Genomic DNA, 27,290 nt, shown 5'->3' on the forward strand with positions numbered 1-27,290 from the left:
GGACTCAGGCTTGTGTAGTTCAGTATGCTCTGTGTAACGTGTGTGTTGTCTTTGACAGGTGGTCCAGGTGACTTTAGACTCAGGCCTGTGTAGTTCAGTATACTCTGTGTAACGTGTGTGTTGTCTTTGACAGGTGGTCCAGGTGACTTTAGACTCGGGCCTGTGTAGTTCAGTATGCTCTGTGTAACGTGTGTGTTGTCTTTGACAGGTGGTCCAGGGGACTTTAGACTCAGGCCTGTGTAGTTCAGTATGCTCTGTGTAACGTGTGTGTTGTCTTTGACAGGTGGTCCAGGTGACTCTGGACTCAGGCCTGTGTAGTTCAGTATGCTCTGTGTAACGTGTGTGTTGTCTTTGACAGGTGGTCCAGGTGACTTTAGACTCAGGCCTGTGTAGTTCAGTATGCTCTGTGTAACGTGTGTGTTGTCTTTGACAGGTGGTCCAGGTGACTCTGGACTCAGGCCTGTGTAGTTCAGTATGCTCTGTGTAACGTGTGTGTTGTCTTTGACAGGTGGTCCAGGTGACTCTGGACTCAGGCCTGTGTAGTTCAGTATGCTCTGTGTAACGTGTGTGTTGTCTTTGACAGGTGGTCCAGGTGCCTTTAGACTCAGGCCTGTGGAGTTCAGTATGCTCTGTGTAACGTGTGTGTTGTATTTGACAGGTGGTCCAGGTGACTTTAGACTCAGGCCTGTGTAGTTCAGTATGCTCTGTGTAACGTGTGTGTTGTCTTTGACAGGTGGTCCAGGTGACTTTAGACTCGGGCCTGTGTAGTTCAGTATGCTCTGTGTAACGTGTGTGTTGTCTTTGACAGGTGGTCCAGGTACCTTTAGACTCAGGCCTGTGTAGTTCAGTATGCTCTGTGTAACGTGTGTGTTGTCTTTGACAGGTGGTCCAGGTGACTTTAGACTCAGGCCTGTGTAGTTCAGTATGCTCTGTGTAACGTGTGTGTTGTCTTTGACAGGTGGTCCAGGTGACTTTAGACTCGGGCCTGTGTAGTTCAGTATGCTCTGTGTAACGTGTGTGTTGTCTTTGACAGGTGGTCCAGGTGACTGTGGACTCAGGTCTGTGTAGTTCAGTATGCTCTGTGTAACGTGTGTGTTGTCTTTGACAGGTGGTCCAGGTGACTTTGGACTCAGGCCTGTGTAGTTCAGTATGCTCTGTGTAACGTGTGTGTTGTCTTTGACAGGTGGTCCAGGTGACTTTAGACTCAGGCCTGTGTAGTTCAGTATGCTCTGTGTAACGTGTGTGTTGTCTTTGACAGGTGGTCCAGGTGACTTTAGACTCAGGCCTGTGGAGTTCAGTATGCTCTGTGTAACGTGTGTGTTGTCTTTGGTAGGTGGTCCAGGTGACTGTGGACTCAGGCCTGTGTAGTTCAGTATGCTCTGTGTAACGTGTGCGTTGTCTTTGACAGGTGGTCCAGGCGACTCTGGACTCGGGCCTGTGGAGTTCAGTATGCTCTGTGTAACGTGTGTGTTGTCTTTGACAGGTGGTCCAGGTGACTTTAGACTCAGGCCTGTGTAGTTCAGTATGCTCTGTGTAATGTGTGTGTTGTCTTTGACAGGTGGTCCAGGTGACTGTGGACTCAGGTCTGTGTAGTTCAGTATGCTCTGTGTAACGTGTGTGTTGTCTTTGACAGGTGGTCCAGGTGACTGTGGACTCAGGTCTGTGTAGTTCAGTATGCTCTGTGTAACGTGTGTGTTGTCTTTGACAGGTGGTCCAGGTGACTGTGGACTCAGGTCTGTGTAGTTCAGTATGCTCTGTGTAACGTGTGTGTTGTCTTTGACAGGTGGTCCAGGTGACTGTGGACTCAGGTCTGTGTAGTTCAGTATGCTCTGTGTAACGTGTGTGTTGTCTTTGACAGGTGGTCCAGGTGACTGTGGACTCAGGTCTGTGTAGTTCAGTATGCTCTGTGTAACGTGTGTGTTGTCTTTGACAGGTGGTCCAGGTGACTGTGGACTCGGGCCTGTGTAGTTCAGTATGCTCTGTGTAACGTGTGTGTTGTCTTTGACAGGTGGTCCAGGTGACTCTGGACTCTGGGCTGGGCCACAGGACCGTCCCGTTGCTGCTGGCTGAGTCTTCCTTCAGCGGCTCGGCCAGGAACTGGTCCTCCCTGCTGCACCTAAACGCAGACATGACACTGGAGGTGACTGTGGGGATCACTCACATTTTACTGACTCAGGGAAATACCCGAGCAGTGAATCGGGCTGTGCAGCCATTGTTAGTTCACTCATGATGCGTCACCATGTGACATGAGATGGATTTGCTTTATTTAATACATCACATTAATATATTTTAATCACTTCTTTTACTTGAAATAAAAACAAATATTGCAGTGATGCTCTCAAACCTATTCTGTTTGATTGCATGATAAAGACACAAACGTGAAAAAAAGTAGTTTGTTGATTGATATTCAACAAAGCCTTGTAATAAACAATGTTGTTCTCATCTTGATCAGGCGTGGACTGCATAATCGGGCCCGTCGGGCCGATGCCCGGTGGCCTGGCGTGCAAAAAAGAGCCACCGTGATGTCACTCATTCATTTCTGGACTCTTGTGTTGGAGCCTTGAGCATTGCTCAACACTTGGCTATAGGCTATAGAGACTAAAACCTAATTTTTCAGAAACAAAGGTTGGGGCTTGAGCAGAACACACTACCATGCAGGGGCGGTTCTAGGCCTTTTTTGGGTGGGCTTTAGCCCACCCAAAAATTGTCTCAGCCCACCCAAAAAAAAAAAAAAAAAAAAAGATTTTTTTTTTTTTTTTTTTTTTCCCCTCTCCAAATCCATGGTGGTCATTAGTAGCAGTTTCTGTTAAAATGATCTTTATTTATTATTTATTTTTGCTTTAATCCCCCCTAGCGGGCCCGCTGGCGGGCTGAGCCCTTGTCATCTCTCACAAATGACTCTCTACAGCAGCTTAGGAAGCAGGCAGGGAGACATACAGCACACCAAAATGTCGGGAAGAAACGTGGCTACAAGACTCTGACAAGCATTTGTATTCAAACGAAAAATAATTCCAACCCCAAGCAACAATATCACCATGTAGCAAAAACAAGAAAACCGTGCATGCCTGCGTTTATGTGGTGATTTGTTTTTGCGAGTGAATCTTTTCTCTCCAAACGAGACGGCTTTCGAAAGCTAAGGCTCTGCTCTTTCCAAAGAGGTATAGCTCGTCTCTGAGAGATGAAAACTCACTCAGTAGGCTGTCAAAGAACAGCAAAAAAGTGTTTAACGTTTTACAGATAAAACTACAAGTTATGTCTTACCTTTGCTGTTTTCAAATCAAAAGTTGTGTTTGACTTCATAAAAACGCTACTAATTGCTACTCCTAATGCCTCTTCATCATCTTAAAGCGTTGTTTTTTTACAGTCATCGTGTTTACAAAGCCATATGGAGGATTTTACATGGAGTGGTCATCTTCACAGAATAGACGAGCTTTGGGTTCAGTCGACAGCATTTCCTGGAAAACTGTCTGACGTAAATTCTTTCAGTTCACGTCGATTCTATTGGCTCTGACGCTTCCATAGAGGGTGTCAATCATCGAAATCGGCCAATGGGGTCCGAGATATCCCTCTGCGTAACGTCCCAGGCTTTGCCTGCAATTTGAAGAGGCTATGCTGATGCATTTCACAGAGTAAAAATACAGATATAACGCTTGAGGGTTATCCAAACCATAACGCATATTAACTGAGTACCTATAGTGATATGTAAGTAGGAGAAAAAAAAGGTATTTCAGTCTTCTACCATAGAAAAGTCAAATGGCACCCATGATGCCCAAAATGTGCCCAGATCAGGTCCGCCTGGGCCTACATGTAGTAAATCATCTGTAAAATTGCTCTGGTTCACTTTCTAAGGATTTGCCTTGATACAAGCACTCATAAGATATTAGTCTACTGCTCCATAGAATAATTTGGCTACCAACCCATGATTTTCAGGTGCTTTTCATCCAAAATAGTGTTGTTTTTTTTGGGCGGAGCTTGAATTCTTAATTTTTTGCCATGTTCTAACTGATTTTACTCTGATACAGTTCATTTGTAATTGATTCTGACACTTCTACAGCAATCTCACAGGTGTTGGCTAGCTTTTGAAAAAAATAATTTTCAGAAAATACCCTGTAGTTGTGGAGATATACTCAATTCAGTTTGGGCATGTCATTTTCGGCAGGTGAGCTGAAAAATAGGCTTAGGGATTAACAGGTTAAAACTATTTTTTAATTTTCTGCTTAAAGGAACACTCCGCCATTTTCAACCAGCTTTGTATCATTAGAACATCAGTAGTATATCAGAAAACTGTAAACTGTTTTTAAGTCTGTCATTTAATTTGACAGTTATTGAGTGTTAAAGTGTGGACCAGTGACATCACTGGTCCACACTAACTCAAATTAATAACTCATTAACTCAAATCAACTCTCAATAACTGTCAAACTAGATGAATTATGAATAGTTTGACAGTTATTGAGAGTTGATTTGAGTTAATGAGTTATTAATTTGAGTTAGTGTGGACCAGTGATGTCACTGGTCCACACTTTAACACTCAATAACTGTCAAATTAAATGACAGACTTCAAAACCGTTTACAGTTTTCTGATATACTACTGATGTTCTAATGATACAAAGCTGGTTGAAAATGGGCGGAGTGTTCCTTTAAAGTTCATGAAAAAAAGTGGCATTCTTGTTTTTTCCCACAATAATTTCATAATACCATTTGTAATGCCACCGTTGTAGTGCTGTTGTTCAAAATTAAAGTACATTTTCTCAGATTTATTGGTGTCTTTCTAGTCACACAATTTAACACATTCACTGCCAGCCTTTTTTTTTTTACTGTAGGTAGCTTTTGCCAGAGGGTTTTTTTGAGGATTCTGGCTCATTTTACAAGAGCCAAGGATAATTTTCTGCTTGGAGTTTGTCAACACAAAGTTCACAAAAGTACTAATAGAATGTGTGCTTTCTCTGTCTAAAAGAGTTAGTTTGTAGAGTTAGTAGTTATGTAGATATTAGCCGTTGAGTACAGCATGGTTTCAGCGTCTGAGACAAAAAGCTGAGATAATCGCAGTTTTGTGAAATTCAATATCAAACAGTCACTTTAACCATTTATTTTTGGCATCAGTGAGACATCAGACATAAACAATATAGTTCTGAACAGTAATTTCCTCCATAGCAGCACCCGCACCCCCTCTCCTTACAACTCCTCCCTCCGTGGGCGTGTCTCCGTGTTTGTCAGTCACAAGCCAGTCTCTCCTGCCTGTCTGAGCAGTGAGCAGCAGCCTCTCTCTCTGGCGGCCCCTCGTCGGCGAGCGTGGATGTGGCTTAATCCGTTCTTGGATTTTCGGTTGAGAGCTTTGACGAAGCCTTGTGTGACTCTAGGCTTATGCTGCGCGCTTCAAAGTGTGCTTTCCACCCAGTCCACCTTTGGAAGCCCCCACCGCCGTGCGCCCGTGTGAAAGGTTTTCGCCTACAGTATGAGAATGAGGCTCGTTCGCTTCTGGGTCCTCGGTTGAGCTCAGCTGGAATGCGTGCGTTTCTGGCCAAACAACACTCAATAGTCTGAGCACCGTCGCCACTCAGTGGGTCGGCGGAATGGATTGCACACGCCCGGCGGCTCTAACAGTATAATAGAAGATGCAAAAGGGCCAGATCAACGATCCACCGTCAAAAAAAAAAAAAACGTTTTTTTTGACGTATCCATACGTCGCTGGCAGTTAACGGTTGGATTCTGCTTGACGTATCAGTACGTCGTTGGCAGTTAACGTGTTAATAGTCAGTGTTTCCCATACACTGATCTATTTGTGGTGGTACACCCTACATAGATTTTGACCCCCACAAATACTGCCACATATTAATTTCAACAAGTTGACTGCAAACTCCTGCTTTAGTGCTTACAGTATATTATTATCTTGTCGGAATATTATTCCAGCCAATAAGTTAGGAAGTTCCCTTTTGATTTAATTTTACTTTTGTTTTGCCTACAAAGCAAAATGTTACTTGAAACTCCCCTGAAGTGATTTTTGTATTATTTATGCAAGCATAATTCTACCATATAGTAACCTGTATGCAGAATATATATAGTATATATATATAGGGAAACAATTATTTTTTCATCGCTGTAAAACCACAGAACGGTAAAGAAGATATTGATGTGTGTAGTTCTTAATAGATCTAGTCTCTTCATTTTGATCTCAAAGTGCGCCAGTTTGATCCATTTTTACTTGAAACTGTACAAAATTTTCTTCCGGGGGGGCATGCCCCCGGAACCCCCTAGGGGTTCAGTGGTCCATGACCTTTGGGTGGGCTGAGCCCACCCAAAGCTATGATGCTAAAACCGCCCCTGCTACCATGTCTTTAATGTTAGGGGCTTGCTTAAAAAGGAAGATGTTTAATGAAACTGAGAATATGTCAATATGTTTATTATTATTGTTATGACGTGTAGTTCTTAAGCCTGTGGAGAATAATGCAGTATGCCCGATCTGATCACTCTTCCTGAAATTAAGTTTGCTGTGAAGCGTTTGTATTTTTGGTTTTACTTCTTCATATTATACTTGCAGTTATCTAGGCAATGTTGATGTTTCTATTAGTGAACAAATAGGTAACATGTATCATCGCGTTAGGATTATATTCACTAAATCTTGCTTCAAACGACCCAAATTGGGCTTCAAACAGCCCAAATTTTTCAACCGCACATCGGCCCATGTCGGCCTGGCCTGCTTGGTAACTAATGCCCGGCCTGAATTATGATCCCAGTCCGCCCCTTATCTTGATCCTAACAGTCTTGTCAGCAATCCAGAAGTTGAATGTATAAATAATGATATAATAATATGTCCTGTGTGTCTGCAGGTAAACTACTTTAATGAGAGCCATGCAGTCTGGGAGCCACTGATAGAGAGAGTGGATGGTGGGAAACGCAGGTGGAACCTCATGCTGGAGGTGAGACTGTTAGCAGAATAGCAGCTAGCTTCTGTTTCAGCTAGCAGCGCTAACACTGTGGAGACAGACAGCAGTGTTAGACTGCTGACACAACACACACTGACACAAACACACTGCTTTATACTGTATAAAGGTCTATATTAAGGCATTCCATGTCTTCACTCTTGATCTGGGTGAATTATTCTGCATTCTTTGTGTGCAAACTGAGTGTGGATCTGACCCAGTGTCTGATATGTTTGATCCTGCAGATGAAGAACAACCCGGTCCAGGACAAGAGTCCAGTTCCTGGGGACGACTTCATCGTTCTCCCTGAACCTCGCACTGCCATCACCATCTGCTCCAAAGACACCATGAACATCACTGTGTCGCAATCCTGCCTCAACGTCTTCACCAACCTCTCCAAGGTAAGACTCTCTACCTCAACGTCTTCACCAACCTCCAGCTCCAGGGTAAGGCCCTACCTGAACGTCTTCACCAACCTCCATGGTAAGACTCTACCTCAATGTCTTCACCAACCTCTCTAAGGTAAGGCTCCACCTCAAAGTCTTCACCAACCTCTCCAAGGTAAGACTACCTCAAAGTCTTTACCAACCTCTCCAAGGTAAGACTCTACCTCAACATCTTCACCAAACTCTCCAAGGTAAGACTCCTCCTCAAGGTCTTCACCAACCTCTCCAAGGTAAGACTCCTCCTCAAGGTCTTCACCAACCTCTCCAAGGTAAGACTCTACCTCAATGTATTCGCCAACCTCTCCAAGGTAAGCCTCATCCTCAGTGTCTTCACCAACCTCCAAGGTAAGCCTCATCCTCGGTGTCTTCACCATCCTCCAAGGTAAGCCTCAACCTCAACACTGACCCACAATGCTCAGGTAGAGAGGGGTAAGCTGCAAATAACCGCAAGCTGCAATAACCGATTTTCCGGCCGCTAGAAACAGCAACACATTTGTGCCAACAGCTAAGATAACCGTTCCTACTGAGAAGTCTGTGCATTTCATCTAAACTGGGTTGGAAAAATGATAAACACGTTTAGAACACATTTTGAAAGATGTATGAGCTGGCTGTACGCTGGATCACTGTGGAGTTAGAGAGGAGCCGGACAGACACATTCTTGTTTTTGCCCAGGCGTTCTCTGAAGGAACGGCCTCCACCTTCGACTACTCTGTGAAGGAGAAAGCCCCGTTCACCATCTGGAACGCCCTGGGGATCCCGCTTATCGTGCAGCACGGCGCCAACCTGCGTCTGGTGGATGCGGCGGCGGCGCGGGGGAAGCTGCACGAGGTGGCGGTGGGCCAGAGCGTGGACCTGGAGCACTCAGCGTCCGCCTCGTCGTCCCGGGGCAAACTGTCCACCCTGCAGCGCCAGGAGAGCTGCCTCTTCAACCTCACCATCGGTCAGTCAGTCAGTCGGCTCCAGACTCACATAGACCTTCTCATTTTATACACGACACACATATAGTGCTTTTCATGTTCTAGCCCGTCTGATAATGTGTCTGGACTTGGATTTTGTACGCCACATATAGTGCCATGTATACTTCTTTCAGTAGATGCAGGGTTTTCCCTGGCTTTTTGGAGGGCTTAGGGGCTGTGTCGTCAGGGGCTGCTTGGTGGCTACTTCATTTTGGACCATTATTATGACCATATCTGTGTACAAACATGTGGAAAAGCCACAGCAGCTAATACATAAACAACACCCAAAAAGACAAACCTTTGCCCTGCTGACCGCCACTGGGGACCAGCATTGATTTGACATTCATTCGGCTTACTGGTGCTGCCCAAAACTGAGCCTCATAATGGTAGGGAAAACAGGTGGTAATGGATTTTCAGAAAACGCTTCAAAATCATATAAGTCTATAAGTTTGTGAAGGTTATCTGGCCGCAGTTTCATCATTTACTTAACTTGACTATGACTATTATGGACGCCTTGAGAGGCGAGAGATAAATCAAATCCGGTGATTTATTTTGTAAGGCTGAGGAAGGGAAGGAGGCCGAGGTGGGAGTCTGCGTGCGCCTCCCTCTATAAATACATCTTTATATGTGAATACATTTTTATTTTGTTTACCTTTACCTTTATTTAAACAGGTAAAATATGTTGTGTCCTCCCCGTAGTTCCTTCAGGTTACAGTGAGATCTGTAACATCGCTCTGGACAAGCCGGGCAGGCGGCTGTATAACGTGCGCGGGGCGCAGCTGCAGCAGGCCGTGTCCGTGGTGCTCCAGGTCGACGCCATCCAGGGGAACAAGGTCATCACCGTCCGCTCGCCACTACAGGTCGGTTCAGTCTGCTTCACTTTAACCCTTAAAGGCCACAGGGGTATCAAACCCAATGTGATCCAAAAAGTTCTGAACAGATTTGCACGAAACTTGGCAGAAAGGTTGGTTATGTGCCAACTTAGAAGTGATTAACTTTCCACGCCCACTAGCCACAAGGGGGCGTAACAGGCCGCGGCGGAGGTATACCCTCTAGTTCAATTTGTAACACTTCAGTCATTCATGTTCGCTGTTTAGTTATAGTTTGATATACTTTCTCAGGTGAATGTGATGTACTCAGTTCTCTGGAATGCATTGAGAACCTTGAAAATAGAAAGGAAGATAATGGTAATAATTCTGCTGAGACCTCTGCCTCTGCTTCCAGATAAAGAATCATTTCTCGGTGCCCTTCTCCATCCTGAAGTACTGTCCGTCCTCCAGCAGCCTGCTGACGCTCGGAGTCGCCGAGCCCGAGAAAGAGTTCCACGTCGCCTTGGAAACCTACAGGTATATACAGTACGATCCAGATTAGTGATGGGATATCAGGATATCAGTTTTGGGTGCCGATACTGATGTAATTCACACATCGGATATCGGACGGACGTCGCAAAAATACGTTCTGTTCCAGATTCCAGTCATAGTTTGCTCTGGACCATAAACCCACATGAAACAGCAGTTGTAGTAACCACATGTAGTTGTTGCTTGCCTTGTCCTAAGAATTTCATTGTTCAGAATGACTTTGTGTTATACTGTGCAGATCAATGACAGATGTTTGTCAGAATTTGAAAATGTATGTGTATAAATGAAGAGTTAATTTGCAAAAACAGGTTAAACGCCATTCTTAAAATGAACAACAACACCTGTTTGATACTCCCTGGAGTGCACATAGAAAACATTATTGAGGTGATTTATGTGAAAATTATCAGATGAATATGTTTGAGTTATGATTGATAATACAAATTCCCCAAAAATAAATAAATTACAGTATAAACACATCCATATATAAAATAAAATGATAAAAAATCCAAATGAAGATACCTGTTTTTGCAAATGAACTCTTCATATACAGATCCTTTCCAAAAAATTAGAATATCATGGAAATACCATGGATGAACGTGGGCTTCAGCAGTTTGTCAAGCAAAGACGATTCAAAAATTTGCGGAGATTCAGAGGGAGTGGACTGAGGCTGGAGTCAGTCATAACTGAGAAGTAACTGCTGATTTTCTTCACACTATTCTAATTTCTTGAAATACTGTTTGGGGGGGTTTTCTGGAGCTGTAGGCCAAAATTATGAAAAATGAAACAAATAAAGGCTAGAAATATTTCACTGTGTGTGTAATGAATCTATAATCTATGAAAGTTTCACTTTTTGAAAGGAATTATGAAAAAAAAATAACTTTTCATGATATATATTTTTTTTTGGAAAGGATCTGTATATGTATATGTATATGTATTTGTTTCCAGGTGAAACTGTAAAGCAGACCGTAAATCCTCAACTTTTGTGTCCAGCAGACAGAAATGTTTTCTGCCTGCTTCAGACAGTTTTAAGTCCATGGCACATGAAAGAAACACAGATGTTTGTTTGGTGTGCCATGGCTGTCTGTCCTTGTTTGGAGACATTTTCCGTTGTAGGACATTTGATTGGTGTACCATGGGCTTTAGCCTTGCAGCCCTGCAGGCAGGCGTTAGTGAGTATTGATTGATTGATTGATTGATTGATTTTATTCAGTATGGGTGACCTCTGCCTACACCCTCCCCTCCCCAGGGCCCAGCTGTTTGTGCGCCCGGCAGGCCATCTGGAGGGGCTCTACGGAGCCTCCTCCACCTGCGTGTCGTGGAAGGAGCAGGTGCACCGCAGCTCTGAGGTGCGCTCTGTGCTGCGCTGCCCGGCCACAGACAGCAGCTTCCTGCCTCTGAGCCTCAACACGCTGGCGCAGCCCGACAGCCTGCAGCACATCACCACCACCAGAGAGGAGGACTGGGACCCCGCCTACATCATCCACCTGCACCCTGTGGCCACGCTGCGCAACCTGCTGCCCTACACGCTGCGCTACCTGCTGGAGGTACGCTCACCACACATACTGCCAAGTCTGATCTGAATAGTTTTCTCTCCTGTGTTTATGAGTTAAGAACAGGTGGGGAAAGGTTTTTGCCAGGATCATTTTTCTAAATTTATTTTTTTGCCAGGTTTGCCTTTGTAATAGGTACTTATTTAATAATTAATATTAATATTAAGCTCAGAATTTCCTAGATTTGTTTTGTTTTCTCACTTAGTATTTATTATAATAATATGCTACCTGGAGAATGCCACACTTAAGTTCCTGGAGGGTTTTTAGGCAATTCTCCTTCACATTCAATGATGATTATATTGTATTTTTTGTAATTGATTTTATATGTACAACAACTTGCCTCTCTGGACTTCCGTAGTGAGTTAATTGAAACTATTCTAATTGACTCTGATGTGTAAATCTAAGGGTTAGTGTTTTTATAATCGCCTCCCCAGGGTTCAGCAGAGTTCTATGAGCTGCAGGAGGGCAGCTCCTCTGACATCCTGAACGCTCGTATCTCTGGAGAGATGATGGAGCTGGTGCTGGCTCAGTACCAGGGCCGGGACTGGCACGGCCACGTGCGCGTGGACCCGGACCTGCCCGAGTTCTTCCCCGTCTCCTTCACCTGTGACTCGGACCCCCGGCTGACGGCCGACGTGAGCGTGCACGTGACGAGAGCGCACGGCCGCCTGCTGCTGTCGGTCTTCAGCCCGTACTGGATCATCAACAAGACGTCGCGCGTGCTGCAGTACCGCGCCGACGAGCTGTCCGTCAAACACCCCGCAGACTACCGAGATGTGGTGCTCTTCTCCTTCAGGAAGAAGGCCCTGTTCAGCAAGAGCAAGGTAGGCCTGTTAGCACGACCCAGGTGGAAGTCAAAATGCAGACACTTGTCGGTGGTTGAACAAACCCAAAGGATTTATTAACAAAATGTGGTGCGGGCTGTCAGGCAGGAACTCAGGATTCCTGGGAAGCAAGAAAAAAAAAATCAGTACTGGACTCCAAAAAACACAGGAGATGAAAGTCAATAGGAAAATACTTGGAAGAGGTTAGGATAATGACACAATACCAATCATAAGTCATTTCAACGATCTGACACAGCTTGAAGGGAGACCAGAGTACAGGTGCATCTAAAAAATAATATCATGGAAAAGTTTTTTTTTTTCATGATTTAATTCAAAAAGTGAAACTTTCATATATTCTAGATTCATTACACATAAAGTGAAATATGTCAAGCCTTTTTTGGTTTAAATTTGGATGATTATGGCTTATCTCATGAAAATCAAAAGATACACTCAATACTCCTTTTGCAGGAATGACTGCATCAATGCGGCGTGTGGCGTGGCGTGGTGTGGTGTGGCGTGGCGTGGCGTGGTGTGGCGTGGCGTGGTGTGGCGTGGTGTGGTGTGGTGTGGCGTGGCGTGGTGTGGCGTGGCGTGGTGTGGTGTGGCGTGGCGTGGTGTGGTGTGGCGTGGCGTGGCGTGGCGTGGCCACATACTGAGATGAATGCAGAAAGGCTTTCATTCCAACATTGCTGCAGCAGAAAAAAGTGCAAAACAATGACATTATAAAGCAAGAGATGTTTCTGCATTGTATTTATTTGCCAAGTGGTTACAGCAGTTAATGCAGGCGATCATTCTGATAGAAAAATGCACACAAAAAAACATTGTGTTAACAGCAGGATGTTCTTTTTATCTTTTATTATTAAAAAACCCCAATATGCACTCATAAACATATAAATACCTGTAAACATGCAATCAACCAAACAAACAAACAGACAATCAACCAAACTTAAAGCAAAACCATCAAAGACAAACCAAAGGGAAACTAGATTACTGTATGCAAATAAACCAGAGAAACCAAACCACTGTAAAAAACAAGGAAACAGCTGTGTGCTAACAGCTGTGTGCTAACAGTGTGTTAACATTGTGTCTCTCCTCCTCTGGTGCAGCTGCAGCTGTGTGTCTCCACCTCCTCCTGGTCAGACGGCTTCTCTCTGGACACGGTGGGCAGTTACGGCTGTGTGCGCTGTCCCTCCACCACCATGGACTACCTGGTAACATCTCATACAGTGCCTCCTCTCTAGAGCTGCCGAAAATAATCGATTCAGAGATGCATCGCGATGCTTAATAGGACGATTCTGAATCGATTAACAAATATCAAAAATCGATTATAAAAAATAAAAAATAAAAATAGAATGTAAGTACATGCAGTTGTTTATTTTAATTATGGATCATAATACAATGCAATTCCAAATGCACTTTTATTTTAAAAGTAGCCACACAGTGAGAAAAAAGAAAGTGAGAAAAAATAAATCATGTATTGCGGAAAAAGTGATGCATCGATTTAAGATGCATCGTGATGCATCGAGATGCATCGGAGATGCATCGAGATGCATCGTATAATCGAATCGAATCGAATCGTAGACTTGTATAATCGAATCGTATCGAATCGTGAGATCAGTGAAGATGCACAGCTCTACTCCTCTCAGGGTTCTGTCTGTCTGTCTGTTTGTCTGTCTGACTGTCTGTCTGTCTGACAGACAGACAGTCAGACAGACAGACAGTGTGTTAATGTCTGTGTCATGAGCAGTATGAGGCAGACCGTTGGGCAAACTGGTCTGTTATTCCCAAACTGAACTGGTAGCAAGACCAAATGGGAATATACAAATTATAGGAATACAAGTATTCCCCCCATCTGTGTATTTTTGTAGTTGGACCTCCTTTCGTCAATCTAAATGTCAATATATTTTAACACTATTTAATTGTACATATGTTACACAGATGGAAAAAAATAGGAACTTAGAAAGGTTATCCTGGCAAAACGTTTGTCACCTGTTCTTAAAGCATAAGATCACCCACAAATAAAAGTGCAGTCATTATCTCAGCTGATGGAAGCACAGGGGAAGTTGTTTAGTCCACAAAACATTTGTGGAGTTTCACAGCAAAACGCTGTCGCAGCATCCTCTGACCTAAACCATTTGAAATGGGTGGTGACCAACTTACAGATGTCAAAAAAGGGCTCCATATACTCCTCACTTTGGCTTAATCCAAGTCTGCACAAGCCCTGAGATGCCAAGTTGACTTGAAAAGACATCATTTACACCCTGTTGTTAGCTGAAATATTCATTGTAGCAGGCTACAGTTAGCCACCCCCCTTCTTCTTATTGCACGTGGCTACAGTGAAGATTTCAGCTTAAACAGGGTGTAAATCACATCTGTTCAAGTCAACTTAAACCCGCCCTTTCATCAGCATGGGGGTAAGTAGGCAATGACTTAATTTCCATTTTTGAAACTTATCCTTTAGTCATAAACACAGGAGAGAAAACTATTTATATCAGACTTCTGTGTGTGTGTGTGTGTGTGTGTGTGTGTGTGTGTGTGTGCGTGTGCGTGTGTGTGCGTGCAGGTGGGGGTGAGTATCCAGATGAGCAGCTTTAACCTGACCCGTATCGTGACCCTGAGTCCGTTCTTCACGCTGGTCAACAAGTCCTCATACGAGCTGGAGGTGGGCGAGCTGCAGGAGGGAGATGGAGATCACGCCTCCGCCACCAGGTGGCACTACATCGCCTCCACTGAGGTCAGTGAGCCGGACGCTGCCTTTACTTCTCCGCTAGTGATGCGCGCGGCCTCCTCAGAACCCGCTGGGTCCTGCGGGTTGGCCCGCCCCGCAGGCGGTCTGGGTCCGAAAATGAGGGAAATTGTTGTCAGTTGTTGTCTTGTGTGTTGCAGTGTGTGTTTCCAACGGTCAGTTGTTGTCTGTTGTGTGTTTCAGTGTCTGCCTCTGTGGCCGGAGAGCGTGGGGGGCCGCCTCTGTGTTCGAGTCGTCGGGTCTGAATCTTCCTCCAAGTCCTTCTTCTTCAACAAGCAGGACAACGGCACCCTACTGGGCATGGACCAGGTCAGTCTGCAGTGTTTACATTCACTGCTCAGTAGGGGTCGACCGATATGGGTTTTTCAGGGCCGATATCGATATCGATTATCGGTAAGGAAAGACACCGATAACCGATATTTTGGAACCGATATATGTTTACAGTAAAAATTTAAATCTTGGTGTCAAAATTTAGAATAACACGACCCGTTGTTGAAATTCATTTTCTTCAGTTTATCCAACTACAATATTATTTGAAAATATTCACTCTATTAATATTGATATGAATCAAAGTGTGTGTGTGTGTGTGTGTGTGTGTGTGTTTAATCTAGTGGAGACTTGGGCACATTATCAAGATAAAGCTGTGTACTTTAAACAAGCTAACAGCTCACCACAGAAACAAAATAATAAAGAGGGTTTCCCTCAGCTTACACTACTTGACAATAACCTCGCACCAGGCTCTCTCAAAGGAGAACACAAACAGGTTCATCCGGGCATCTGCTGACCAATGTCTCATCCTAGTTTATTCGGTTCCTTTTTTTATTGCAAACGAGTCCGCTGACGTACTAATGTCTCATCCTAGTTTATTCGGTTCCTTCTTCCTCCTCCGCTCTGGAGAGAGTGGTGCAGCCTGCTTGCGCTGCATTACACATGCGAGTGGATTGGAGATAGATTTTCGGGACACTACAGGACTATTGATTAATAAAACAGCTTCGCGCTTGACAACCATGGCCATTTGATTCAAAAAGAGCGACGCTACACCGTGGACGCTATGGAGTTAAAATCTTGTGTTCTGCCCCAGTTTACAAGGTACACCAATCGTATCGGACTTTCTCCAACAAACACGGACAGACACAGACAGACACGGACGGACTGCTATGGCACACCAAACGAACATTTGCGAACAATCTGCGTTTGTCTGTGTCTGTCCGTGTTTGTTGGAGAAAGTCTAGGAAGGCTGGCAGTCACACTCGCTCACACAGGCAGGCAGGCAGAGTGGGACAGGCATAAAACAAATGTGAACGAACTCATCCATCTGGCAGCGTCAGGTTAGGGCAGGCAGGCAGCGTCTCAAATTTAATTTCTGAGGAGCCCTCTGATAGGCTATTGCTCAATATGTAACCAATCAGATAGCACTGTGGGCGGGACATTGCCACAGGCCAGACAGGGAGCTGCAGCAGAGAGAGAGACACACAGGCTTCTACAGCGCTTTATGGCGAAAGTAGCGCATTTTTTAATAAATGTATTATATCGGCAAACAGCCAATGAAAATGCCGATACAGATAATCGGCAAAATGCTGAATATCGGCCATAATAATCGGCCAAACCGATAATCGGTCGACCCCTACTGCTCAGTTATCTTTGCACACTGGAATACGTTCATATCCAAAGCCCGTAGGAATGCATGGAGCATGGGTGTGGAGCTACTTTTATCCTTATCCCGAAGTTATCCTTTATTTATTTATCCCCTTGGGGAAATTCATCCTCTGCATTTGACCCATCCTCTACTAGGAACCTTCCTAGAACTAGGAGCAGTGGGCAGCCACAGTGCAGCGCCCGGGGACCAACTCCAGTTATTCTACCAGTACCTTGGTCAGGGGCACTGACAGGACTATTAACCCTAACATACATGTCTTTGATGGTGGGAGGAAACCGGAGCACCCGGAGAAAACCCACATAAACACGGGGAGAACATGCAAACTCCACACAGAAAGGACCTGGGACGGACCGGGGTTCAAACCCGGGACCTTTCTCATCATTTTGCCAGGGGGGGAAGGGGGGGGGGGGAAGGGGGGGGGGGGGGGCTCACTACGCTCTGCAGGCTGTGTCAGAGTCGCACCGGTGTGTTTACGATGGAAAGTGAAGGGAATGTTTTCTAATAGATAATTACATCAATCACCTAAACGCTATCAAACATTTCAAACATTTCATTGCAGGATGATGATGTTTTCTTTGGTGTGTCACTGCAAACACAATCACACACACACACACAAACACACACACACCAGACAATTGGACTCGCGTCATAGGGACTCGGACTCGAGTCGACTCGAGTCGCAAATTTGACGACTTCCGACTCGACTCGGACTTGGAAGGTAAATACTTGAAACTCGACTCGGACTTGGAAGAAAATGACTCGAAACTCGACTCGGACTTGTGACAAGATCAGCCGAGTGCACCAGCTGGGCGTACGCCTAGGTTTACACGCTACGTCCGATGTAGAACTCAAAGTTACGACTAACTTAATTTTATGACTAGTGCACCCTGTATGCGCTGCGTCTGTGTATGGAGCAGGCGTAAAAGTTACACCCAAATGCGTAGCTACTCACTGACAGCTGTCTCATCTTGATCTGCGCGTGATGCGGCCGGAATCTTCTCCAAAAATATCGATCGATATGTGCTGTAAATAGACGCATCAGCAATGTAATGCAGTGTAATGTAATCAGCGTCTTGGTACAAGGCTAATGCGTCGGAAGATATTTCAATTTCTTCCTGACTTCGTCAACTGCCCGCAGTGCGCAGTCTGCCATCGCATTCAGTACTGATTGCACTTGTGATCAAACTGCTTGTGTTGGCGCTGTTAAATTTAGCTGTGAGAACGTTTCTATGCTTTGAATACAACTCTATAAGTTTGAGCTGAGTTGGAGCTGTCTGTCAGCTGTCTGGAGCTCGTCTGAGAGAAGTGTGTTGCTTGGCAACAAGCACGTATTAACGTGAACGCGCACGTCTGCAGCCTAAATAATCTCTGCCTTGTCATTTTTTCTAACCTGTGACTCGACTTGACATAACCTGTGACTCGACTTGACATAACCTGTGACTCGACTCGAGACTTGACTTGAAATAACATTGTGACTTGACTTGACTTGACTTGCCGACAAAAGGAAAGACTTGGGACTTGCTTGAGACTCGGGACCAATTGACTTGAGACTCGCTTGGGACTCGGATCAGAGGGACTTGGACAATTGTCTGACACACACACACACACGCAAATTTCATCAACAGGGAAAAGGTAAAAAGAAAGTATTTATTTTCCATCTGAAGATAAAACACAGCAAATAAAGCATCCTTTTAAACAAAACGAACCCAACTACGCTGTTTTAGTTTATACAAAAAAATATAATATAATATAATATAATATAATATAATGTAATATATTGTGCACATTTGATTTTGGGGGTTAAAAAATAACAAATATCTGTCTCTCTCTCTTCTCAGCTGCTAAATGGCAGATAGAACTCAAATTCCTTGGCTTGGCCTGTTTTGCACTTTGCTGCTCACTCTTGCACTTTTTATGATGCTACCTTTTGCACTTTGTGATACTTGTTCATTGCCCTGTGCTTTTTTGTGCTTTTTTGTTTTATGTATGTTTTTAGCTGTAGTTTTATCTTGACTCTTAAGTGTTTGTTTGTTTTTAGCCCTTGTTGTTTTATGTGAGGATTTTTGTGCCTGTTTTAGTGTTTGTGTTGCACTATGTGTGTTTTTAGATCTTCTGTCTGCAAACCAATTTCCCTGCGGGGACAATAAAACTACCTTTGACCTTTGACTCACAGTATGGAGGGATCATCGTGGACGTGAACATCTCAGATCACTCCACTGTTATCGGCTTCACTGACTACTATGAAGGAGCAGCTCCGGCTCTCATCGTCAACCACACGCCCTGGGTCACAGTCTGCTACAGACAGAGGTCAGTAACCACACACCCTGGGTCACAGTCTGCTACAGACAGAGGTCAGTAACCACACGCCCTGGGTCACAGTCTGCTACAGACAGAGGTCAGTAACCACACGCCCTGGGTCACAGTCTGCTACAGACAGAGGTCAGTAACAACATGCCCTGGGTCACAGTCTGCTACAGACAGAGGTCAGTAACAACACGCCCTGGGTCACAGTCTGCTACAGACAGAGGTCAGTAACCACACGCCCTGGGTCACAGTCTGCTACAGACAGAGGTCAGTAACAACATGCCCTGGGTCACAGTCTGCTACAGACAGAGGTCAGTAACAACACGCCCTGGGTCACAGTCTGCTACAGACAGAGGTCAGTAACCACACGCCCTGGGTCACAGTCTGCTACAGACAGAGGTCAGTAACCACACGCCCTGGGTCACAGTCTGCTACAGACAGAGGTCAGTAACCACACGCCCTGGGTCACAGTCTGCTACAGACAGAGGTCAGTAACCACACGCCCTGGGTCACAGTCTGCTACAGACAGAGGTCAGTAACCACACGCCCTGGGTCACAGTCTGCTACAGACAGGTCAGTAACCACACGCCCTGGGTCACAGTCTGCTACAGACAGAGGTCAGTAACCACACGCCCTGGGTCACAGTCTGCTACAGACAGGTCAGTAACCATGGCAGTAAGAATGGCTGCCTCCGTGGCTCTCCAGCTCGAGCAGTAACATCAACGTTCATTGAGTTTAAACAGCCATAAGTGCAGTTATTGCAGAAATAGATTCAATAACAACAATTAAACAAGAGCAGGAGTTGCACCAGCGAGGTTTCTCAGCCGAAAATATGTTTTCGCCGTTGTTCTGAGTGGATTTGGATTTGACTGGATCTGATGCTGATTGGCTGAAGGACTGGCTACTTCCACCCACTGAAGTCACTGTGCACAGCGCTGAGTCCAGACGGATCCACAGAACCAAACAGTTCATGGATCTGGATGGTTTTAACCAGGCTAGTGTTAGAATACTGTTTCCACACTGTCGTCTATATATATCTCTATATTTATCTTTCTCTATATGAATGTGTCTGTCTGTCTGTCTGTGTGTCTGTCTCTCTATCTGTCTGTCTGTCTGTGTGTCTGTCTCTCTGTCTGTGTGTCTGTCTGTGTGTCTGTCTGTCTGTCTGTCTGTCTGTCTGTCTCTCTGTCTGTCTGTCTGTCTCTCTGTCTATCTGTATGTCTCTCTATCTGTCTGTCTGTCTCTCTATCTGTCTGTGTGTCTGTGTCTCTCAGTGGTTCCTCTGTGACTCGTCAGTTGAAGCCAGGAGAAGCTCAGAGGTTTTCTTGGGAGAATCCGGCCGGCGTTCGGACCCTCAGCTGGAGCTGCAGTGAACATTCTGGACAGCTGGACCTGGTCAAGGTAAGAGACACTTACTTAAACCCTTCTGACTCACTTTAAAAATGTTCCCCCCCGTAGCTGCCATCAGGCTATTCAATTTGCACTATAAATAATTGTATGCTGTGTATACATGCACTTCTCAGCATATATACTTTTAGTTTTTAGTCGGTGGCTGTGGGAGTAACAGTTATGCACTTGTATTTTTCTACTTTTAGATTTTAGATATTCAAGTCAATTTTTGCACATTCAGCATTTTAGTAGAAGTCAGTATTTTAGTACAAAAAAATACCAAAATATGTAGGGCAATACAATATATATATATATATATGTATGTATGATTTTGAATGTCACTGCATTATGTGACAAAGTAATTTCCTGCAAAGAATCAATAAAATATCTAATCTGTCTGTCTGTTTGTCTGTGTGTGTGTGTGTGTGTGTGTGTGTGTGTGTGTGTGTGTGTGTGTGTGTGTGTGTGTGTGTGTGTCTGTCTGTCTGTCTGTGTGTGTGCCTGTCTGTCTGTCTGTCTGTCTGTCTGTCTGTCTGTCTGTCTGTGTGCCTGTCTGTCTGTCTGTCTGTCTGTGTCTCTGTGTCTGTGCAGGATGAGTGTGGTCAGTTTGCGTATGACAGCCTGTCTCAGGTGCACTGGGTGTCCTTCCTGGATGGGCGTCAGCGGGTGCTGCTGTTCACGGAGGACGTTGCCGTGGTGACGAAGGCGCGGCAGGCGGAGGAGCTGGAGCAGTTCCAGCAGGAAGTCAACGTGTCGCTGCAGAACCTCGGCCTGTCGCTCATCAACAACACCAACCGCCAAGAGATCGCCTACGTCGGCATCACCAGGTACGCACACCACACACACACACACACACACACACACACACACACACACACACACACACACATAGACACACACATAGACACACACACACACACACCACACACACACACACACACACACACACACACACACACACACACACATAGACACACACATAGACACACACACACACACACCACACACACACACACACACACACACACACACACACACACACACACACACACACACACACACACACACACACACACACACACACACACACCACACACACACACACACACACACACACACACACACACACACACACACACACACACATAGACACACACACACACACACACACACACACACACATAGACACAGGGAGCAGGGGCGGGGCCAAGAGCAACCATGGACAATCTTCAGGGGGATCGTGATCTACAAAGCCCTGAGATGCAAGAGAGGAAAATAATTTATACCTGGGTATGCAGTGCACCTATTTAATAATGTATGCAAAACAAATCACAACAATCTAATTTCTTTAGTTTTTCACACTTTTTCACGTCAAAAGTTCGTTTTTCAAGATTTCATTGATAACAGTAATTTACAGTTTGCTGACGTCACCCAGTACTATCAAATTTCTACCCCATTTCAACCAATCATATCATGACATGCAGCTGTCAATCAAATCTTCATTTCTGGATAATTTTCTCTTCCAAATGAAGTCGAAAATGGCACCTAGTGCCTGTCATCTGGCAGAATTCCTATCCCATAAACTAACTACTAACTTGGCCAATTGTTAGAAACATGGATAAAAAACAAAAACTATAATCTCTAAGAATGCAAAGAAATGTAACTGGCTCGTTAAAACGCGCATTCCAGGGATATCGTATCGTTATAGCAGCGATAATGGCGCGCGCATCCAAGAGCTTGGTTGTCAGGGGTCGCACTTCGGAGATTCCAGGCCGACGTGCTGCACTCCCCGCTCGGCAACACGAAGGCAGCTGGCTGCCTGCGGCTCGCTGAGCTCCACTAACCTCCCGTCAAAAGGCTCTTCCCGAGGAGCGCGCCACAACACACTGAATCCCACTCGATTTGGAGGTGGAACACGCCAGGATTGGCCAAAGCCCAATCCAGTCCCCAGAATTGTCAAATAAAATCATCGACATGACCATGACTATGACCCGCCTCTCAACCTGTCATCTTAGACAAACTATGTTTTCAGTCTGAAACGGACTCATTATGCACGAACAGGTTCAGTTCCACTTTAAAGCCCCCCTCCTGCCAGTTTTTCCGGCTGTGTACAATCCTGGGTGTACAGTGGAAACACAAAGCTGCTTGCACCGTAATAAACTATGTCATATGTCTAATCATTTGCGCCAAAGATCGTCTATTGGTAAGAACCTCTGGCTTATACCTTGTTTCACTGCAACATCAAGGCTGGAGCACTGTTACTGTTCATGGACACTTGTGTTTCTTCCCCAAACTGTTGCAGACAGGCAGCCATCAAGCACATTGTGAGATGAATGGGCGAGAGAAGTCACTTTATATGAACAATGATCATCCTCTTTTCTATCTGTTGTCCACCTTCAGTGTCTTCAGCATATCTATAGAGGGACATTATGAACAAGTATCATGGTCTTTTCTATCTGTTGTCCACCTTCAGTGTCTTCAGCATATCTATAGAGGGACATGAACAAGTATCATGGTCTTTTCTATCTGTTGTCCACCTTCAGTGTCTTCAGCATATCTATAGAGGGACATTATGAACAAGTATCATGGTCTTTCAGAGGGAAAGCAGGAGAACTTTCTCCAAGCAGATGTGACGAGGGCACATTCAGGACATGTAGCAGACACTCATCAAGCACATTGTGACGTCAACGGCTGAGTGGTTCATTTACATGAACAATGATCCTCCTCTTGTCTGCCTTCAGTATGACTTTAGCATATAGAATCTATATGCTAAAGTCATACTGAAGGCAGACAAGAGGATAATATCTATATTATAGAGGGACATTTGAGAGGGGAAGCAGGACATGTATGGCTGTTTTGCTCATGGGTTTCACACACTTTCTGTAATAAAACATCTAAAGGTAAAATCTGATCAGATGGGGGACGCCGGCACAAAATCTTGTCAAATGGGGGTTTGATCAGTTTATGGTTCCTTTAACATCAACAAGTTGGTGAACCACTGGTATGTGTGGTCTGCAAAAACCTTCACATGGAGGGAATTTGACATCTTCATAAATTAGAAACTCTCCACTATAGAGTATATAACTTATTGAATGACTGCAATAGCTCTCAGATCAAAAGTTATTAGTATTTTAATGTTATGTGTCTAAAAGTAAAATGTGAGAAAGGCTTTAAACATTCCACATTTTATTTTCTAGAGTGGCATTCCACCAAAACCATAAAAATCAATACTTCTCCCTTTGTTTTATGAAAATAATTATTCACTGTGATGTACTAAACAGTACTACGGAGATGAAAGTAACCAAATCACTCAAAATACATGAAAAACTGATTTTCAACCGTCTTTTGCTCATTGCCAACAAGGTGCAGCAGCAACATGTTTCTGCAGGCCACCACACATGTGATTGACCATGATTAGAATTTAAGAACAAAGAAAGAAAGAATCATCAAAAAATGAAGTTTATTTACAGGAAATAGCCACCTCCCACTTAGAAAATGTCACAACATTTGTAACAAATGTAACAATGGCTGTTAAGATACATAGAAAGAAAGCCAACGTCTTGAAGAATGTCACGCTGTAAAAAAAGTAAAATATGAAAAACTAATGTATCAATATGATGTACAATATTTACATACTCAAGCAGGGAAAAAAAATCTCAAGTAATATCTTAGCATCACATTGAATGTAAAGCTTGTTTTTCGGGTGCCTCCGGCTCCTATCCACTTCTGCAGTTATAATGGAAGGTGTTTGCACATCACACACCTAGTCATGTTCACACACATCCAACTTGCTTCTTATAGCAAGTGCATTATAGCAGCTACGCCTTAAAACATGGGTCAAGACATCTGGACAACACATCTCACTGGCTTCCCCCTCATGTTCGTTGTTGTCTGACATCTGACGTGTGTAAACAGCCTACATGTTTGTTGTTGTCTGGTCTGACATCTGACGTGTGTAAACAGCCTACATGTTAGTTGTTGTCTGGTCTGACATCTGACGTGTGTAAACAGCTACAAAATGGACATAATAGCATCCCGGATAGCTTGGTGAGACGGTTCATGTTCACCATAGTAAGCAACACTGTGAGGAGCAGGGAGGTCTGGATGCTCAGTGTTCCACTCTGGTAAGAAGTGCTCCTTATGGATCTCACAGATGTTGTGTAGAATACAACAGGCGACCACAACATCCGACACAAAGGAGGTAGAAATGTCATTTCGCTTGGCCAGGCACCTCCAGCGACCTTTGAGACGTCCAAATGCACTTTCTACCACCGTCATCGCCGAGCCCAGCTTGAAGTTGAAGGCTTTCTGCTGCTCAGCGAGTAGGTGGTCGCGTGTGAAGCCCGTCATCAGCCACTTCCTGATGGGGTACGCTGTGTCTCCGATTAGATGCACAGGGACTTCCACTCCGTTAACAGTGATGGATTTCTGTGGAGAGAGCAACGCAGATGTATAAGTACGTGTAGCAGTAAACACAAGTTAGTTTTGTCAGAAAGGTGTAAGGTGTGTCAGCTCTGTTAAATACGTGTAGCAGTAAACACAGTTTTGTCAGAAAGGTGTCAGGTGTGTCAGCTCTGTTAAATACATGTAGCAGTACACACACAGTTAGTTTTCTCAGAAAGGTGTCAGGTGTGTCAGCTCTGTTAAATACATGTAGCAGTACACACACAGTTAGTTTTCTCAGAAAGGTGTCAGGTGTGTCAGTTCTGTTAAATACGTGTAGCAGTACACACACAGTTAGTTTTGTCAGAAAGGTGTCAGGTGTGTCAGCTCTGTTAAATACGTGTAGCAGTACACACAGTTAGTTTTCTCACAAAGGTGTCAGGTGTGTCAGCTCTGTTAAATATGTGTAGCAGTACACACACAGTTAGTTTTGTCAGAAAGGTGTCAGGTGTGTCAGCTCTGTTAAATACGTGTAGCAGTACACACACAGTTAGTTTTGTCAGAAAGGTGTCAGGTGTGTCAGCTCTGTTAAATACGTGTAGCAGTAAACACACAGTTAGTTTTCTCAGAAAGGTGTCAGGTGTGTCAGTTCTGTTAAATACGTGTAGCAGTACACACACAGTTAGTTTTGTCAGAAAGGTGTCAGGTGTGTCAGCTCTGTTAAATACGTGTAGCAGTACACACAGTTAGTTTTGTCAGAAAGGTGCCACAGTATCACTGTGATTGCACCCTGTATGATTATTACATGTGAAAAGTGACGACAAGATGACTTGAGGCTCAAAACGTTGTCTTAGTCTTAAGAAGTAAAGCATTATTTGGAGCATAAGTGTGTGCTGGTTCCATGATTACATGTGACTAATGATTTTTTTTTGGCCATTCTGCCTTCATTTGATAGGACAGTATGTGCTAGACAGTGACAGACAGGAAGGTAGGGAGGGAGAGAGAGAGGAGAGGACAGAACATGCAGCAAATGACTGCAGGTTGGATTTGAACCCGGGTCGGCTGCGTGAAGGACTAAGCTTTGATGGCACACGTTATACCAGGTGATGCCCAACATGTGAAATTAAATTACATTACGACATTTGGCAGACGCTTTTATCCAAAGCGACTTACAATAACACATTTTTGTCAGCAATAGAGCAATCAACTATGCAACACAGTCTATGACAACTACAACTTCGGAAGGAATAGTGGTAAAGTTTAGGTTAGTTTTTTTTTTAAGAGAGAGAGAGAGAAAGAAGTTAGTTTTAAGAATGGAATAAATTGATTGATCTACAGATATGACTGTAAAATGAGGTACATATGTATTTACCTCACGTGGGAAGAGGTACCCGTCTTGCTCCTCGGCCTTCCTGTAGATGGGCGAGTTGGAAAACACCTCAGCAGCATGAGAGCGACCAGGCCAACCTACAAACACATGTGTGAAGCTGGAGGAACAAAAATACAAGACACATACAGATCATCCATCACAATGAGAAAGTGGTTTGGTGTAGTTTGTGCACAAGTTATATAAGATACACAGACAACACAATACGTACAAATACATTTACAACTTAATACAAGATATAAACAGAGTATTAAAGTGACAAAGTACAAAGTTAGCAAGGCCAACTTGTTGATTTTTTTTAGCACAAATGATGATGATAGCCCTGCTCCTTACCAGCATCTGTGATCAACAACAGCTTGTAGGACAATGGAGTGCCACCCATTCTGATTGTAGTAGGCCGGTGCGTCGACATTGGGGGTGGGGATGGGGATGTGTGTGCCGCCGATGGCACCGGCACACTGTGGGTACCCCTGGCCCCGGCTGGCAAATGCGTCCACCGTCTCCCGAAGACGAGCGCCACTCGGCAGGTCAACAAAGCGTTTATAGAGCAGCGTCTTCAGCGCTCTGGTAACCTGGCGTACCAACACGCACACCGTGGCGACACCGACGCCAAAAATACAACTAATGGAGCGATATTCACACGGGGTAGCGTACCACCACAACGCCACGGCGAGTCGCAGCCGAGGCTCCAGAGGCTGCCGCCAGTTTGTCGTCCTGCGCGTCAGGTGTGGCCCGACGAGTTCCGAGATGAAGCCGAAGGTGTCCCGCGACATACGGAAGTGACTCCGCCACTCGTCGTCGTTGAAATTGTTGAGGACGTTGGACCAGAACACGGGCCCGTGTGGTCTCTCTCTCCTCCACATGCGTCTCTCCGAGATCAGTCCGCACTGTGCGAGGAGAAGCAAACGTCTCCGCCTGCGGCTCCTGAGCCTGGCGCGCCTCGCCTCCTCGAAGCGCTCCCGGCTCCTCTTCAGGTCCTCCTCGAACCTCGCCTCGATCTGCTCCCACGAATCCGCCATTGTTCCCATCATGTGGAAGAGGAGCGTCAGCAACTTCGCTCGCATTTGCAGAACATGAACGGCTACCAAAAGCACAGCAGCCATGTCCGGCGGCGACTCCGGCGCCATGTTGTTGTTGTTTTGGGAAGCGGCGCGTTTGTTACACGTCACACTAGACGTCCACGCTGTTGTCTTTTAACGTCGGTTCACGGCACGCCTCCTTTCCTTCTGGTTTGTTGTGTAAAGAAAGGACAGAGGGCTCCTAATGGCGGAGCTTCTTCACACCAGTATCGCGTGTTCTCAGTGCAAAAAGGGCTCCTCTTTCTCTCTGTGTTGGAGAGACCGCATGTTCTCTCTCCTCATGCAGCAGCCTGC

At 44.9% G+C, this 27,290-nt stretch overlaps 2 protein-coding genes and 1 pseudogene across 3 annotated transcripts in view; 2 read left to right on the top strand and 1 right to left on the bottom strand.

Moving 5' to 3' along the window:
* Window positions 1-27,290, top strand: part of LOC310791600 (protein NLRC3-like) — a gene marked incomplete at both ends in the record, with an annotated part of 370,782 nt that overhangs the window by 228,547 nt on the left and 114,945 nt on the right. The window lies entirely within an intron of this gene.
* LOC310791140 (intermembrane lipid transfer protein VPS13C-like) overlaps window positions 1-27,290 on the top strand; it is an 86,929-nt pseudogene that overhangs the window by 27,783 nt on the left and 31,856 nt on the right. Inside the window, exons 16-29 of the transcript in view lie at window positions 2,009-2,140; window positions 6,825-6,914; window positions 7,163-7,318; window positions 8,036-8,303; window positions 9,019-9,179; window positions 9,544-9,665; window positions 10,924-11,221; window positions 11,662-12,051; window positions 13,158-13,262; window positions 14,615-14,785; window positions 14,981-15,106; window positions 18,628-18,761; window positions 20,033-20,159; window positions 20,739-20,974. The product of the transcript in view is annotated as an intermembrane lipid transfer protein VPS13C-like (transcript). The remainder of the gene's footprint in view (window positions 1-2,008; window positions 2,141-6,824; window positions 6,915-7,162; window positions 7,319-8,035; window positions 8,304-9,018; window positions 9,180-9,543; window positions 9,666-10,923; window positions 11,222-11,661; window positions 12,052-13,157; window positions 13,263-14,614; window positions 14,786-14,980; window positions 15,107-18,627; window positions 18,762-20,032; window positions 20,160-20,738; window positions 20,975-27,290) is intronic.
* Window positions 23,590-27,169, bottom strand: LOC310791343 (putative nuclease HARBI1). Its single transcript, XM_083653029.1, has 3 exons — window positions 26,251-27,169; window positions 25,903-26,017; window positions 23,590-24,575 (listed from the first exon to the last, which is right to left on the bottom strand). Exons 1-3 carry the CDS (start codon window positions 27,042-27,044, stop codon window positions 24,159-24,161), a joined length of 1,326 nt encoding a protein of 441 aa, XP_083509155.1. The 5' UTR covers window positions 27,045-27,169; the 3' UTR covers window positions 23,590-24,158.

This window comes from Poromitra crassiceps (assembly GCF_964638095.1).
Source record: "Poromitra crassiceps genome assembly, chromosome: 16".
NCBI lineage: Eukaryota > Metazoa > Chordata > Actinopteri > Beryciformes > Melamphaidae > Poromitra > Poromitra crassiceps.